This window comes from Puntigrus tetrazona, chromosome 18 (assembly GCF_018831695.1).
Source record: "Puntigrus tetrazona isolate hp1 chromosome 18, ASM1883169v1, whole genome shotgun sequence".
Lineage (NCBI taxonomy): Eukaryota > Metazoa > Chordata > Actinopteri > Cypriniformes > Cyprinidae > Puntigrus > Puntigrus tetrazona.
In genome coordinates, this window is record NC_056716.1 from 22,525,636 (window position 1) to 22,544,006 (window position 18,371).

Here is an 18,371-nt window from a genome sequence, read left to right on the forward strand (position 1 = left end):
TTTAATCCATTTTCGCTTTTTCTTTTCGCATGTTTGCCATTTAATCATATAGATTTAACTTAAAGGGTAAAATCACTAGCCCCTTCAACCACTTTCCATACGGATCAATACGCGTTTCTAAAAGTGAAAGATGGACAGAGTTGGTGTGAACCGATGGATTACATTGGGAATGTGTTATTAAGGTGGACTAGAAACTGTGCCATTCTGTACACTGGTGAAACTCAAGCTGATACATCGTAATGGTCTTTAGTCCGAAAAGCGGACCATTTTTCTCTGGCGGGAAGGATTCAGGGGGCTGGGTTTCCCTCGGCCTTCATTTTGTTACCAAATTATACAAAAAAAAGCGCCATATCTTAAAGACAATGGCTAATCTATTGAAGCTGAAATCCAGTTTGTACTTCAGTCAACTGTTTCCTGATTAATTTGTAATATCCTGTGGAACTCACTGTGCTATTTGTGTTTCCAATGTCTCCTTTTCAACATATTATAATGTCTCATTACTTTCAGCTTTTTTTTATTTTATTTTTTTAAGTGCTTTTTGCGATTGCTAAATTGAGACAGAGTCTTAATCTGATGTGGGCGGGGTCCGAACGGCCCCTGTGGCACAGTTGTGTACATACAGAATGAACTACATTTCCCATAACTCCCGGAGTTTTTGCAGGTAGAACTGCTGCCCTTATTTCTTATTTCTTCTGTGTTTTTCTGCTTCTATCTACAGCTGGGTTGCTGCTGCTGCTGCTGCTCTGTGGCTGTTGTAATGAGAACACAAATTTCAACAGGAAAATAAGCCTAATATGTGAACCAGTTTCAATCGAAATAAACTGTCTGTGAATTTGTTTCAAATAGAAAGCTTTCAGAGCTTCTTTATTAACAGTCATTTGCTTCAGAAATGGAACTTGATATGTTATGAAACCATTAGAGGGAAAAGGAATAGCATGTGAACGCATCCACACATTTTATGCAATATATATACAGTTTATTTAGATCTCAGTATCACAGTAACTGCTCTGCGTTCCTGATAATTTATGATCCAGAATCTGGAATGTAGCTTGCAAAAAAAAACAAAAAACAGACCAAGACTAAACAGTGTCCTCCTTTTCACCATATCCACATTGACACGTCTGCAACTTCCTTGTGGTTAAGGCTGTTTGCTTTACACCTGTCAACAAACGTTTTTCATTATTAACTGGAATGAGGAAATAATATTTTAAGTTGGGCATTTATTTGTTTTTGGCAGTGTTAGTGCTTTCATATCAGCCATCTCAAGGTTAACGTATATTAATCTTAAAAAAAGTCTCAAGTACAAAATGCAAATACAGTTAATCCATGGATTTCTATAATCGTAATCCTAAATACGTGAGCACATGATTGCCCACATTTACTCCGTCTGCCTGGTCACACTGCAGTAATGCAGTACATATATTCTGGGTGTTGCATAACTGATGGTAAAAGTAGTTCAAGCGGTTTCTACGTGGCTTTTAAAGTCTTCAGAAGTCATACGATTGTGTTTTTGGCGTAGTAAAAAACGAAATCATCGATTTTTAGAAAACTCTCACTAACTGTAATGCACTGATGAAGGATCGTGTAAAGACTTTGGTGTCTGTGCTCACCTCCAGCTGCTGTACGTGCACCAGAAGAGACGAAAGCTCCAGGTTTTCACTGCACCTGTTCTTCAGCTGGACAGATCGATACCCTAAGAAAAGAAAAATAACCAGAATAGAAATGCAAAACTTGTGGATTTTAATACAGAAGCCCGTTTTTTTTTTCATTTGGAGCAGTATTATGAAAGAAAGGTATTACAATTAATTTGAGAGAACTGCAGGAAATTGGTGCTTTGAGGAAAAGCTAATAATGAATTAAATAATGTCAGATTTAAACTTCAAACAATAAGACACTCGCTAAACCTTTTAACTTAATGTCTTGTAGCCATTACTGGCAGTTATTAAAATATGAAAAGTACTTGCAGAGCCCTGCGTGTCACATGCATGCAAAAATATATATAGCGTGGCCACAAATTAAGAATTTGTTTTTTCATTTTGATTAAATCATAACCACTTTGCTATCAAACTTTAGTTAAATTGTGACCATTAATTAAGAATTTTGTCCCAAGACTAAATTTGTTTCCTCATTTTAGTATATGGCTTTAGTAATGAAATTATACTGTCATTAACTAAATAAAAACAAGGAAACAATGTCCAGTGTGCCCATCGTTTATAATAATTAGTGCTATCAAATGATTAAAAGTTTTTGTTTACATTATGTATGTGTGTACTGTGTATAGTTATTTTGTATCTATAAATACACATACATTCAGTACACATACATTCATATTCTTATTTTTAATATTATATATATATATATATATATATATATATATATATATATATATATATATATATACAAAAACATGCATGTGTTTATATATATAGATATAGATATATATATATGTAAGGTAATATATATGTGTAAGTATATATATATATATATATATATATATATATATATATATATATATATATATATATATATATATATATATATATATATATATATTGAGAGTGCTGAATCATTTGACAGCACTAATTATAACACAGGAAAGAATTAGTAGTGGGGCCACAATTTACTAAAATGAGGATGAATTCTTAGTTTGTGCTCAAGATTATTTTTGCATGTTTGCAATTTGATTGTACAGATTTACTATGAACTGTAAAATCCTAAAAAGTCTGACATTTTCTTCTAAAATGATCATTTTATCAGGCTTGTATGTTTATGTATAGTTATTTCACTTTGATCGCATAGAAAAGGACCTGTTCATTGCCATTAGTGTAAAATTGCTGAACCTAAACATAGGCGCCCGTATGGCTCTTCATATATTTTTAGACTCAAATCTGTTGGATGGATTTACCTGAGCGAACACCTCTAACCGGAAAAGTGGCTTGTGCAAGAAACTTAGCATCAGAGAATGTGTCCTCCTCAAAAACCACAAAGCGCAGGAAGGCCAGGTCTGGCTCGTCTATTTTAAAGCATTTGGGTGGATTCATTGGGCCCAGCCACACCGGATTCAGTCCATTGTCCTCTGTGAAGAAAACCAACATTTAGCACTGCTATAACCTAAATGATCTCTCTCTAACTCTCTTCCTGTATCCTTACTAAAGAGGGTAGTCTTGAAACTGTAGTCGTCTGCTTGACCTCCCGTGTACGCCACAGCTCAACCTGCACGAAAGGACTGACGATGTGGTCTGGATTGGGCAGATGCCTGGCTGCCATCACCTGCAGGAAACCCAAGAAAATTGTACCTCGCAATTTGTTCAGTCAAAATGATCCGTTTGCCTACTTTTATGTCACTTAAAACCTGTACAACCCTTAAAAAATTTAATGGATTCCATGGAACAAAATAAAATCCACAGTAAATCAACTTTCGGGCAGCAAAATGACCGTTTCTTAAATTTTAGTCCACAAAAGAAAGTCACACGGGTCTTGAAAGTTAGCAAATGATGACATTTTTCCATTACTTTAACAATGCGGGCCTTCATTGTGTAACTCAATAAAGCATCCGAATCAACAGTAACGGCAGTTTAAAGCAAATATGAGCTATTTACTCGAATTATGATGCTTTGCTTAGCAGGTTTCTTCTTGGCTGGATCTCTCGTATCCACTCTGGTTTAAGCACATAACCCGTGCCTCCATTCAAACTGAAGAGAGCGCCGTTCAGCTGCATGAATTTATCTGAAGAGAGACGTCGCTGAAGTTAATATTTATTACACACATTTACTGGAGAAGAGAACAGTCATGCAGTAGAGACGCTACAGTGTGGCTTTAGCGTAAACTCTTCTTCGAAGGTCAAGCACAGCCATGGTGGAGCAATAGTTTTAATGAGAAAGTTAGTCAAAGTCAAGATGTTTATGGCTGTTTTATGTAAATAGTGAACAATAATAGCACGTGGGTCAATGGCACAAGGATTTAATGGTAGCCATCTTGGGAATTTATATTTAACAAGCTCTTCTGATTGGATAGTTATCTGGTTATTAAAGGAATAGCTGACTCAAAAACAATTTTATTTGAAAATGTACTCACTCTTTTTCTTTAAAAGTGTAAATCGAATGTATTTGGATGTTCTGGCCTGATTTGCAAACTTATTCCCTCAGTAGGTTCAGAATATTTTAACACAGCCCTCTATCGCCCCCTACTGCACTGAGCTTTTACTACCACAGCGATGCATCAACTTACACTAATGTTGGAGGTCAGTGATGCTATAACACTTTTAAACAGTGTCATTATTATTCATTATATAATTATTCAGTAAGTACACACGCATCAAAAGAAACAGTAAAGACATCATTAGTGTTAAAATAGATTTGTTTTAAATAAATGCTGTTTTATTAACTTTCTATTAATCAAAAAATCATTAAAATGTTAAACATATTAATCATCATTAATGTTCTTTTAAACTTCGATAAAGGTGCCCCAATTTAACCTTGCCATCTCCGGAAAAAAATATATTTTAAAATACATCAAATAACCTACCTTTAATGATATATAATTAGAAAAATGCAGCCTAAACATTTTCTTTTCACTTACCAGCAGTTTGGAAGTTAAGAGCCACCATTTGGCAGCCTAGTTTCCACGAAGGACAAGGATCAAAGTTGGAGGAATCAACTCGCCCGCTGCAGGGATACACACGGGTCACCGCTTTGCGGTTATACTCCAAAATGCTGTCTGATTTCTCCACCGCGGTTTCATTCCCCTCTTCGAACCATGTTATCCGAACGGAACGCACCTCTTTGTAGTTGTAATTTTCTGAGAGGTCATAACAGTGCAGAATGGAACAATAATAAAACTGAACGTCCGCTTTCACTTACTTCAAAACGTTTGTGGAATTTATTGAACCTTGAAATTGAAATTGATTTGCTTAATGTTGATGTGTACGATAAAGTACAGCTGCTTTTCGTTTTAGTTAGTCCCACATTTTTTGTTTCACTTGTGTAATATTCTGTGAATTACATACCAAAAGTCTTTTCTTGATAGATTGGCAGTATATCACCATATCTGACATCTGAACAGCTATTTTGGTTTTGGATTCCATTTCTGCTATTCTCTATTCGAGTAGTAAGAGAGATACCGTCAGTGCATAGATATACATCGGTCATCAAACTTCAAATGCATATGCTATTAATAATCAAGCACAATAAAGGGTTTTGAATGTGAGAAAGAAACGAACCGCTTTCTCCAAACTCTGCTCGTTTTGGATGATGTTCAGAAGCGCCTGGTACCATTCATCCACCTGCTCCACGTTCTCACAAGTGAACTCGGTTGGATTAAAACTCTCCCTGTTTAAAAGGGTCACCACGAGGGGCCTGGCATGTTTGGCTTTGCAAGCTGAGGAGAGCCCGTTCAAATCATCAAGGAAGAGAGTATTACATTTTGTAAAGCGATAAATAATTTTTATAAGCAATGGTGAGATTTTATATGGATGTCACATCTTCTCTGATCACACAGTCCTAGTGTATATGTATAAAAAAATATACTGACGCAATTGTCAAAACAAACTTACCAACAGTACACTTTGAGATGTCCACCACACCTTTACACTGGTCGCCTAAAGGATTGTCTTTAGAAACCTGAAAGAATCATTGAGCTCAGTCAGTTTCTATGTACATATATGTACATTTTCCTTTGTACAAAAATCATAAAACATAAAATCTCGTGTTCTGAAGATGAACAAAGCTTTTTACGAATACAAAATATTTACCACATCATACTTACTTCACTGTACTGCTCATAATCATACTTTGAGAGATCCACCTGCCAAGACAAAATGATACAAAACTGCAGTTTGCAGATGCTCGCAATAGTTGTAGCTCTTTTAGGCTCTGTGGCTAATGTGTTTGTCTTATCTTTTCTTTCTTCTCTCACCAAACAGAAGCACGCCGCTAACTGTGGCGTTACGGGGTAGCGTAGCTTTGTCTTGCCGTAGAAAAGCTCACGACGAAAACAGCTAACCAGGTCTTCAAGGCTGCCAAACTCGTAGGCGTCTGTCAACACATACTTGCTGTTGTATTGGTAAATCAGATAATGTTCGACATCCCCGTCAAATCTGAGTACCAAATAAACAATCATAAACACATACTGAGAGAAAAGGACGCATCTTTGAGGACATGAATTTAAAAAGTGTATTGGGCAGAACTGAGGAACCTGACGGAAAGGGTAAAGGTGTCAGGCTTTTCTGTTTGTCTGATTAGGAAGGCTCCATCTCGAGGGATCCTCAGGAGATAGTCTTCTGCTTCAGCTTGGCTCAGGTTACTGTAAAACCACCTAAATATGACAACACAGGTTTCAGTTGTCAGTGTTTTCATTTAAAAATCATCTTTTCTTCTTACCCCAGATGGCGGAGAGGCACAAAATTGAGTCGAGGCAGGAAACCGCTGAGGCGCAGATTTAATCCATCATACTTGATCAGGTTTTGTGTGTAATACTCTATCAAAGCACACATACTCGGAAAGAGCTGCTTGCATGTCAAGTAGAAAGACCACTGGCCATTCTGTGAGGAACAGAAGATTCTGTAGTGCTGAATTCTCCCGTTCGTCCTATCGAAACACAATGAATATTAATATATCAGCATTTTCTATTTGAACCATTTGTCTTTGTGAATATGAGATGTAAGCTAAACATTTGTCCAATGCAATGTAAAATAATTCATCTGCTGACCAAAACCAATTTTTAAAACCACAATATTATTAGGAAAACTGTGTGTGGTTATTAACCACAAATACATGTTTGTGTGAGAAAATTACCAATTTTTAAAAAGCAAATAGTGAAAGCTGGACAGAATATGTACCACAAGGAGATATTGTAGTTTCTGATTAACTTTTCACTCTCTCGCACCAGGAAGGTTCCATCTTTTCCATTCTTGCCTTGACAGAAATCGCGCAAGAGTTTTTCTGCAGTTATTCTGCCTTCAGCCAGAAATCCATGAAACCAGGGCTCTGACAGGTGCAGCTCTGAGTCGCTCTGAATGTTTCAGAAAAATGAGTTCATGAGCAAATGTGAAAGTGCGTAACAAACGTCTCGAAGTGGCTCATCTTCACAGGACTTGAAGCGACTGGACAATCAGTCACTTACCTCAGGACTGTCTTCCTTCCACTTCTCTTCAGAATAGTACAGCTTATTATCTGAGATCACACAGTCATGCCTGTAAAACCTCTACATTAAAATATATATATTAGAAATTCTCCTCTATGAATAAGTTAATAAGTAACAGGAAAAAAGCAGTTCACATTTAGAGCACCTTATCTATTGGATCCCAGATGCAAAGCTCTCCTTCCTTCTCCACTACACGGTTTTCTAGCTTTTCTTATCTGCTTTGAAATACAAAAAAATGATAAAAAGACCTAAAACTTCAATGCTTCAAAATGTCAGATCCTTTTAATTTGACACATTGTTAGCGAACTGATTTTAAATTTGCTGTTGGAGAAAAATTATTACATATGCAAAATAAAAATAAAGCATAACAAGACGGATGTGTAAAAACGTGCACCTTCTCCCTGCAAGAGTTTCCGATTTTCTTGAAGCTGTCTAATTTTCTCTTCACAGCTGTGTTTCCTCTTTCTTCTTCTAGCTGTTCAGAGCAAATATAAAATAACATAAGATACTTTGAAATGTGAACGCAAACTTGTATGTGCCTTTATTCATAATATTGCTTGCTTTCTCAAATGAGAAATTCATCTCATCTGAATCAGGAGAGACATATTCACAGATAAAGCACTGTTTACAACAGAAAACAATCCTAAACAGTGAGTCAGTGAATTTTAAAGTGAAAAGACAACATTTCATGGAAGATGAAATGCTTTAAGATGCACAGCCTTTTGCTCAACAGGTCGTTAACTGATGGACTGTAGTTGTTTACTTGTGGATTATTGTAAAGTTTTTATCAGCTGTTTGGACTCTCATTCTGACGGCACCCATTCACTGCAGAGGATCTATTGGTAAGAAAGTGATTTAATGCTATTTCTCTAAATCTGTTTTAAAAACAAACTCAACTACATCTTTGATGGCCTCGGGATGAGTATATATTTCACTAAATCTTCATTTTTCGTTCAAACCCACATACAAATGCAATGTGCTTCAGTGTTTACACAAAATAGTGTGACCAGTATATCCAAATGAATTTTCATATATACTGAACACATGTAGTCTAAAAATTCCAGAGTCAGTGTTAGGGTGGTTGATTACGTGAGTGAGATAAAGCATCGGCTTTAATTTTAGACTCTACTTGTGGAAAGTGTGTTTTGTGGATACCTTAACTGTTTGATCGCTCTCTGTTATTTTCTGGTGCTGTTGAAGAGAATCAATAGGAAACATTTAACTTTGTGACAAACTGATATTTATTAAAAAGTCATTAAGTCGGACTGCAACTGGAGAATCTCTGCAGCTTTTAATACTAAATTTGGTTTAGCCATCTGAGCTGACAAATTTGATATTTTTCCCACCTTAATGATGATCTTGCCCTTCAGCTGGTTTGGTGAGGGTAGATCTTCTGCTTCTGGTTCCAGCGGCTCGGTCAGAAGCTTGTCTTGGAAAATATCTTGTAAGATCTGTGCCATCATTTTCTGTTGTTTGATATCACAGTGTTGCTCTAAGGACAGCACCACAGGATACCTTCCAATAGAAATTTAAGTAAAATTGCTGAATGCCAAATTTCTGTTGCACAATGATAAATTAATGTGTGCATGTGTGTGTGTGTGTGTGTGTGTGTGTGTGTGTGTGTGTGTGTGTGTGTGTGTGTGTGTGTGTGTGTGTGTGTGATGACTAACTCAGATGTTATAAAAGCATGATCATTGATGGCCTTCACCACATCCTTAAACTTTATCTTGGAGGTCATGGTCCGTCCGTGGTATATGACAGGTTCTTCTGGACCATTCCAGCAGTCCACTGTATTGCACAAAAAAGAATACATAATAACATGTCAAATAATATGAATCATAACCATGCAATGTAAAAGTCACTCACACTCAATACAGCGGCACCCCAGCCTCAGGCAGCGCACGTAAGCTTCTATCGATGAATCACTGCACAGCTGATCTCCAGTCAAATATCTGTGGGGAAAAAAAGTAACACAGGAAGTTGATCGTGAAGAGGAGGAGCTGCTGTGTGTGTGTGTCATGAGCACGAAGAACTGCAGCACTGACGTGTTGTGAGAAGAGTTGATCCAGTAGTGAGAAAGAGGATTGTTCATGTCCAGTGGGCAAATCTCTGAGAACTTCTCATCCCAGATTGAGTTCTCTTTGGAGAAGAGAAAACTGAGGAACTAGAAAGACAAAGAAAAACATTTGCACTGATTCTCTGTTTACTAGATTTATTTCACATGTTAACATCAAACTAAACAGATCTCTAACTTGTACTCTCCAACAGTAAGTGTTGGATTTATTGTCTTCCTTATGGTGTCTTCGATGAAAATGGTCATCAGCTCCTGAACCTGGTTAACATTTCTGGCGCAGGTATCCTACAGACAGAAAGCAAATGTACAGTTAATTTTCGAATTAACTATTTATTTTCAACATTCACGCTAATTAGAAATGTTAGAATGGCATAAAGCAAATACACGCCGCATTGGTGAACACACGATTCTTCATTCAAGCACGTTTATAAATTGTGGAGAAAAAATGGACAGATGATAAAAGATGAGATAAGATAATATGCAAGGAAGACATCTCGTCTTACCTTTGTCGATATAACAGAAAGTTATGAAAATCATAGAGGGAAACTACAGAAGATTCAGGACTATCAGTATTACTGCAGAGAAATGCATAAAAAAAAACAAATAGTTTTCATACTACACTTATTTAAAAAAAAATAAATAGCATTAGTAAAATTCTCATGATATGGCTCCTTTGAAATCGAATTGAATCATATAAAAAGATTATGTTTACCTTATTTTAAAAGCCGCAGGCCCCTTTTCAAACTCTTCTAGCAACTAACAACAACAATAATAAAATAATCATATTTTTTATGTTATTTTAAGCATTTAGTAATGCACTATTAAAATCGCATTGCGTTTGTTAACATTAGATAATGTACTGTAATCTAACATGAATAAACAATGAACAGCTGTGTTTTCATTACGTAACAACATTAACAAAGATTAATAAATAGTGTAACAGTTTATTGTTTGTTCATGTTAGATAATATATTAACTAATGTTAACAAATGACACCTTATCGTAAAGTGCTATCATAATTTATGTACAGTATAAAGGAACTGATACTCAAAAGGTAAATACCATAAAACACTAAAATAAATATATAAATGGCACACTCACCATCTTCTGGTTTTCAAATATTAATAGATTGTAGAATTTAGAAAACTGCTGAAAGTCCAGGGAATAATCATTTGCTCCCACCTCCTGAAAATGCACTTGTATTAAAAAAAAATATGCAGTGTAAAATGCAAATCCCAACTCGCTTCTGTAAAATGCATGAATGTAAATGCATAATTCATTGTTTCAGGATTGTACCACAAATTTGTCCTCCAGAAAACGTCCACCTGGTACTTTAAAGTTCATTTGTGGCAACAGAGACTTCAGCTCTTTCAGGGTGATGCTGTGAGAGACAGAAAAGGAGCAGTAATGAGATGAGACAGAAAGTAACATGAGACTGATTGAGAAGAAGGTAAAAGAAAAAGAAGATAACCTGTTTTTCTTTGTTTGATCAACAGAGTACATCTGCTTCCTCAGCCAACTACAGTAAAGGGAAAAACACTGAATAAAAACGAACACATGATTTGTGTTATTATTTACGTACACTGTCTATATGTGTGTGTGTGTGTGTGTGTGTGTGTGTGTGGGTTGACAAATGTGGTAAAAAATTGGTTAATGTTGTTAATGACATGGGTATGACAGAGGTATTGCAATTTGAAGGTGGTTTATGAGGACATAATTCAGAAGGCTTACTAAATAGCGGGGGTTTTTTGTTTGTTTTTTTGAGAATCTAAAAATGCATGCTATTTTCCTGTAAGTGGTAGGTTTAGGGTTTCACAAATACTAACATGTGTGTGTGTGTGTGTGTGTGTGTGTGTGTGTGTGTGTGTGTGTGCGTGTGTACCTTTCTACAATCTCTGGTGTGTGAGTTGCCTGGTGTCTCTGTCTGAGTAACTCCAGTCCTGTCAGCCATCTTTCTGCATCCTCCACTGAATCAGCTACAGAACAACAAATGCTACCACAGAATAAGTACACTGTCGAACTGACAAAAATGAATGAATCGAATACTATCAAACTAACTGACGAAATTAGTGGCGTAGATGGTCATGACTGTCCACCACAGTGAGACATGTAACCTCAGCGTGCTTCCATTGGGGCCATTCCGTAAGTGTGCTATTGCTGTTTACAGCACATGTTATGTTTTAGATGTTGGTGATCAGAGATTAAAATTAACTTTTTCACTCACCAGCCAATTTGGCTACTAACCAACTGATTACCGCCATTCATAAATTTTACTACCCAAAACAAAATGTGAAATTTTTGATGTTCTTCATATTTTTGTGGTGGTCAGTTTACAGCAATCATAAAATGTATCTTTTCCAATAAGTTTAAATAGATTTTTACCTTGAATGGGAATTTTTTTTTTCTTTATAAAGAGTTTTGTTTTGTTGTTTTTTGTTTTTAATGAAGTCATTAAAAAAATTCAGCTTAAAGGTATATTTTAAACATGAAATTTACAAAATGAAAACATACTTTGTGAAATTAAAATCCTCTGAAAAGAGAGGCAGGGTCAGCAGCTAGTGATTTGACAGTGTTAATTTTTACCCGCATTTGACGAGTATTAATTTCAAACACTGTTGGTGATGATACTCCAGTACTGCTATCCATTTTTAGCTAGCTATATCAGTCAACCAAAAACAGCTTCATTCGTATGGACAAGTTGTTTCACCAGCTAAACAACACCTTTTTCTCTTATGTAAAAATGGCCACCGCCATTTATAAATATTATGGGTATAGATCCGGTCTCATTTTTAGCTGCAAAACAGTTCGCTTTGCTGTTTCATATTGAAATTTGATGTGTCTTATCGTGATATTTGAATGTATTATCTTAATTATGAACACACTTGTTTTTCGTGCGGTAAACAGTTTAATCAAGCATTGCACGTTATTCCCCTCGTTATTTACCTAACGTAACCGAAGCCTCGCCATTGGCTTACTTCCGCTTTTGAGAAAAAGACAAGAACTATTATTAGTAAATACTACTGTTTCAAAGTTTTAAATGCTTATGAAAGAAGTCTCGTGCTCACAAAGGCTGCAGTTGTAGACACAGTCAAAATAGTAGACACAGTAATACTGTACTTTATATTAATATTGTATTAATATTGTATAATATTGTAATTTATATTAATATTGTAACTAATTTCAACTTAACTGTGTGTGTGTGTGTGTGTGTGTGTGTGTGTGTGTGTGTGTGTGTTGGTTTTGTGGTTTACAAGGACTTTTGACCTGAATACGCACTCAGCATTACAAGGACATTTGGGTTTATGAGGACAGGGACCATGTCCTTATAATCTCCGACAGTGTATATGCCTTCTCTATGTCCCAGAAGTTCCTCTCAAATTTTCGCTATGTCCTAACATACCACAAAACCATGAAATTTTACTATACACAGTGTATCCTCTGAGCTCGTGAGTGCGCCCTGCAGCCCGGACGTGGTACTACAACCACGCCTCTGAAAATTTGCATATTTTACGCCTGTGTAAGTTTTGGAGGGCGCTGATTGGCTAATCGCGAAAACAAGATGGCGCCGGTGGGCGTGGTTACAATTTGCCGAAATTTTTAACTTTGAAGAAGTGAGTTGCAGTTTAATAATTGTTTAAATATTATTTTTTATCATTTATCGACTGTGTGAGAATATACATTCATAAGGAGGCTTATATATGGTTATGTAAATACATATTATTATTGTTAATAGCAATAATAGTAATATCAATACAACCCGCTCACACGTGCGCCAATCAGAGCGAGCGTGACGTTTTGTAACTTCCTGTTTGATCCTGACGGAATCTCTGCACCTAGAGAAGACACCTGTGATGTGAACCTGTTTGAGACGACCATTATATGAAAGGTAAGTTATGCTGCTGTTAAACCGTTTCTCTGAGAGTTTGTAGCTCAGTTTGTGAGTGTTTCGTGGGATCTTTATGCTTGGTTTAAGAAGCTGCTCGTTAGTTAGAAAGCGGCTAGCGCATGATGCTAACAGCGCTAACGAATTTACACTAACTGTCCGTCTCATTAACTGTAGCGCCTGGCAAGAATTAAAAAATGATTATAATTTTAACTGCTTTTCATTTTACTGTAACTGTAATAGAACATAGACTGGCCATCATAATAATGTGTTGTCATGACTACAGTCTGTGAAGAGGGGCTTCCACTGAGTACAGTGTCCTGACATGCCTGTAATGTTTAATATTGCTATAGTTTGTAAAATTATCTTTATTTGTTTAGTGCTTTATGGAATAGATTGTCAAATCTTTATTTTTATTAAAGCAGACACATCAAATGATGGCTGAAGTGAAAAGGAGAAGGAGAAAACTGAAGCCAGTTGATGAGGCCATACAGTTCTCACTACTACAGAAAGACAAATCTGGTCTTGAAGGAAGATTCATCAATGATTTTAAAGGCAAGTTAAATGTTTTGATTGAACCAAGTTAAAGGTATAGTTCACACAAATTTGTAAGTTTCTACCATGTGGTGGGCATAAAGATATTACTAACCATTTGATGGCTAGTAAGGGATGGCAGAATTTTGTGTGTGTGAACTATAGTGAGCTAGTGACTATGCCTAGTGTAATAAAGTTGTCTCAGGTTCATTATATGTTGTTCTCACTGCTGTTCTTGTTTAGGGAGAGGTGTGTTTGAGAAAGGAGATTTCCTGCTGGAATATAGAGGGACCTCATAGATAAAGAAGAAATGAACGGAGGCAAAGGATATATCATGATGCACTTAAAGTTTACATCTTTGAGTTTCGCTATAATGGAAAGCTTCTCTGGTATGTAAAAGTGGTTGATGTACATGTTTATTGATAATTAAATTATATAATTTAAAAAAATGGTAGTGGACATGTCTGTGGTCTAAGTGCATATTTTGCTAAAATGATCAGTTATGTGTTTTCAAAGCTTAGTGATGACTGTTAAATGATTGCTGATTACAAAGCATATGATGACGTTTTTCCAGGACTGATGTTGTCTGTCATTTGTTTAGCATTGACGCAGCCCGGGATGATGGTAAATTATGACCATATTAACCCAAACAGCAGGATGAGAACTATCTCTGTGGATGGAAAATCTCACCAAAGAGCATCTGTCCTGGTGAAGAGAGAACTGCTTCTGACTGGCCATGGCGATGCACGGTACTGAAACCTCTAGACTGTCAATTCTGATTTATTGTATTATAGTAAAGATTAAATGTCATTTATTACTTGGGCTGAATGATTAGTCAGATGCAATGGTAATATGCATTTTGTCAGTAAAGCTGGTTCTGTGATTGGTTGTTAATCTTCTTCATGTGCTTTCAGATATAGTGCCATTTAATACACAGAGCCATAGATCGCTGACAAGCTACACAATATCACATTCATAATCGATGCTGACGAGATGCACATCACAATCCCATGGGATTTATTGTGCAGCCCTAGTTGTTACCCAAGTTAATGTTAGTGACTTCTTAACCATTACATTACAAGCATGTTCATTCCAGTATGTCATGTTGTGTTTACACCTGTATTATGAGGACCCAGTTTTATGAGGACCATCGTAAGAACATAGATGTAAAATGTAACTTCAAGACCATGTTTTTGTGATGTCCTAATAAAACTGGGTCCTCTTAATACAGGTGTAAACATACACAAAATGTGACACCAAGACCATGTTTACACGTGTATTATGAGGACCATCGTAAGAACATAGATAAAATGTGACATCAAGACCATGTTCTTTTGTGATGGTCCTCATAACACGAGTGTTAACATACACAACCTGATATACTGGAATGAGCGTGCATGTAATGCAATGCAAGAAAAGTCATCAACATTATCCTGGATGACACTTAAATAATGAAATACTGATTTGAAATATTGAAATCTTAAAATATTGTAAAAATTGTTATTTTGTATGTAACGGATAAAATATCAGCAAGATTATGAAATGTACATATAATTTCTATGCATGTTTTAAATCAGTATTTCATGAACGCATTTATGTCTCAATCAATGTTACAAATGTCTAATTAAATATATGTGTTCTTCTGTACAGAAAATGAAAGTGAGCCAGAAACTGAAAACCACGAAGAGGCAAAAAGTGGCATGGTCACATGATGAAATTACAGCTGTAATGAAACCTTTAAGTCCCATGTAAATAAAGGTAAACTGGCCACATGAACTGAATGCCAGCAGTGTAAGACTGCTGAAGATCCTGTTTTGGCAAGGCGTGAGTGCTCAGAACATACGGGATTTTGTTAGAAATCGAGGAATTAGCCTAAAAGGAAAATGCAAAGTAAGTAACCTAACAGTACATCCTGTGTCTCTTTTGATGCCGTTCTATTGTAATTAGTACATTGGTGGTTGGTGCCTAAGGTTTTTGTTTATTTGTTGAGTTATTAAAGTTCTTCTAAAACGCATTGGTCCTCTAATGTTGTGTATTGTGTTTAAGATCCGGTACTCTTTAACCACCTCAGTCTTGATAATGCAGCATAGTGACCCGTGTGTGTGTTGTGTAAGGTCATGTACCAGTAAAACACCCTGGTCCCTGTAATCCAGAGAACTGACATGTTTGGTGTATTGTAAAGTGAGTGTCCTCATAAATCAGTCAGACCCTGTTAATCATAATTATGAAAGGGGGTGGGAACATTTTAGGGCGCGTGTAGTCCTTGTGTACCACCAAAATATCAGATTGTCATATTATCCATTTTATTGGTTGTAAAGAAAATCCAAAGTGATATTTGTGTTCTGCAGAGTAAAACAAAATTTTTGATAGTTTTATCATCTCTGTAGGACATTGGGAAAGAGGTGTCCTCTTAAACCACCATCCAACTGGTTTGGCCTTCAATGTCTTGCTAAACCACAAAACCAGTATGTGTGTGTGTGTGTGTGTGTGTGTGTGCGTGTAAACCATTTTTTTAAGATTAAAGCGTCAGTCCGTAAATTTAGCCTTTGTCGCCATCTTTGTTTGAAAACTTAGTATTGCAGTTCCTTGCGGAATTATATCCCATGTCACATCAAACCCTGCAAATTATTATTTTTGTACTTTATTCTCAAATCATTATTGTTTACAACATCAGCTTTGTTTGACTGTGAGTACAGTGTGTATTAGCATGAAGATTAAAATTTCTGTACAGTCTAATTTCTAATTGTCACATCGTTCGAATATAATATTAAGAAATTGTTTTACCCTAAAAAAGGAAACTATGCTCCCTTCAAACTGTTTTTTTTAATACATATATAAATGGAATATAATTCACATGTGTTTCATATAATCCTTTCTGTATTACAATCCGCTATCAAAACGATTATTTGACGTTTAATTATTCTAGTTGCTGTGAGAGTAGTGTAAAATCCTTCTTACAGGATCCTCATCCATGAGGCCATAGCCTGTCTTTACCGGGACAGCTTCTTTAAATTTACAGACATGACGTAATGACGCAGTGCCATGCTTGAATTTCCCGCGAAAACGTACCACTCAAATTAATCGGGCAATGGCTGCTTATTGTCACGTCTCTGGACTCTTTGTTTATTGTTTTTGTCTCGTGCCATGTGCTCTCTGTGCCCTACCTTCCCTCCATGTTAATTGTGTTATTGTCTTCAGCCGTGTCTTGTTAATTTAGTCAATTACCTTGTGTATTTAAGTCCTGTGTGTTTGTAGTCCGTTGGGCCGAACGTTGAGGTTACCTACATGTGGTTTATGTCCTGTCTGCCTGCCTGCCTGTATATATTATTTTGCCCGTTATTGGATTAAATCTGTTTAAGTTTATTTATTTCCTCACGAAACCACGCATCGTGACACTTATGGACTTACTTATATATTTTTAAACAAAAAACAAAAAAGCTATGGGCTGCAGCATTAAAGTTCAAAAGAACGGCATTTATTTTAAATAAAAAACTTTTTCTTGTATTTACTATCAATTTCCGAATCCTTGCTTAAAATGTATTTTTAAAAAGTGACCCCGATGACCCCCAAATCTTTTAATTACTGGTATAGCAATCACAGTTGCATATAAATAAATGTTTTGTTGCCTTATCGTGAACTTCCAAATGTTACATACCTTTAAGGCTCAGCGATTTTAAAATAAACTCAGATCCATAGAAGATAGTCAAACACTTTCTGCTGTCCTGCTGAAGCTCTTTTTCAGATTGGTAAAAGATTCTCCGAAATCTACTCCCCCTGCTTTCATTAAATTGTTGGAAGTCCCTGAATGTCTCCCACTGGCGAACCTCCTTGAACTCAAAAATGTCCACTGCGAATACATGTACACACATATATATATATATATATATATATATATATATATATATATATATATATATAGTAGTAAAACATATAACACATAATACAATATGTGTCTGGTATTTCTTAAATAAATTTGAAGGCCAGAATTAGTGCAACTTACACATTCGGACTATCTTGTCGTCAGAGCGGATCAAGGCCATCTGCGTGCTCTCTCTAATGACCTGGACAGTGAGTCTCTCAACCCTCTGCTGATACACCATCATCTCAGTCCCCGTCTGCAGATGCTCAATAACCCGTCTCCTCTCATTCTCCGTCAGATCACTGCCTTCCACCATCACTGCATCTGACACACACGGAGTAAAGGAGCAGATTGCTTTTCACTCCATGTTGATCAAAACAGTTACTGATCGCTCATGTGACACAAATCTAGACGTACTTGCCTTCCAGTTTTGGTGCAAAGAAATTACCAGCAGAAATTACATGTAGCGGTTGTTGTCCAAACCATTCTTGAGAAAAATCACATCCTGTGGCATAATCGGCTTACGTATTTCCTATGATGAAAAGCAAGCATTTCCAGACGACAAAAGAGACGACTAAATCCCCAAACTGTCTACAGGAAAGTTTCTTCTAGTAACAGTATAGTCATGCCACGGGCCTACAACGTAATATTAGAAACGGCGTATCTTCCGAATTATATCTATAAAAATGCTCCCGAGCTGAAATAAATAAAATGTTATAAGACAAGCAGTGGCATTCTCACAAATTCTTTATATTTTCTCCAGTTAAAACAAGGGGGTGGAGAAAATTATAAACTATTTGTAAGTGGATTTTACTGGAAAGAGAGATGTCGGGTAAGAGATATATCTGATGTGCAATTTCCTGAACTTAACAGTTGTCAAA

The 18,371-nt window shown here is 36.2% G+C and overlaps 1 protein-coding gene and 1 long non-coding RNA gene across 2 annotated transcripts; one reads left to right on the top strand and one right to left on the bottom strand.

The window, feature by feature from the left end:
* Positions 1 to 959: 959 nt before the first annotated feature.
* Positions 960 to 17,901, bottom strand: LOC122362773 (1-phosphatidylinositol 4,5-bisphosphate phosphodiesterase gamma-2-like). Its single transcript, XM_043264328.1, is given in 34 exon segments — positions 960 to 1,159; positions 1,611 to 1,693; positions 2,906 to 3,076; positions 3,151 to 3,190; positions 3,193 to 3,270; positions 3,600 to 3,655; positions 3,658 to 3,726; positions 4,579 to 4,777; positions 5,006 to 5,095; positions 5,219 to 5,376; positions 5,552 to 5,618; positions 5,764 to 5,802; positions 5,914 to 6,094; positions 6,193 to 6,312; positions 6,378 to 6,584; positions 6,836 to 7,008; positions 7,120 to 7,200; positions 7,286 to 7,340; positions 7,342 to 7,355; positions 7,535 to 7,615; positions 8,296 to 8,331; positions 8,487 to 8,655; positions 8,811 to 8,928; positions 9,007 to 9,092; positions 9,186 to 9,304; positions 9,377 to 9,500; positions 9,718 to 9,789; positions 9,927 to 9,970; positions 10,316 to 10,399; positions 10,511 to 10,595; positions 10,686 to 10,733; positions 11,097 to 11,190; positions 17,287 to 17,478; positions 17,632 to 17,901. Coding segments are annotated over 34 exon segments (3,414 nt in total). The 5' UTR covers positions 17,807 to 17,901; the 3' UTR covers positions 960 to 1,153.
* On the top strand, positions 12,747 to 13,647 carry LOC122362809. Its single transcript, XR_006253163.1, has 3 exons — positions 12,747 to 12,825; positions 12,995 to 13,100; positions 13,520 to 13,647. It is a non-coding gene; the product is annotated as an uncharacterized LOC122362809 (long non-coding RNA).
* Positions 17,902 to 18,371: the final 470 nt, after the last annotated feature.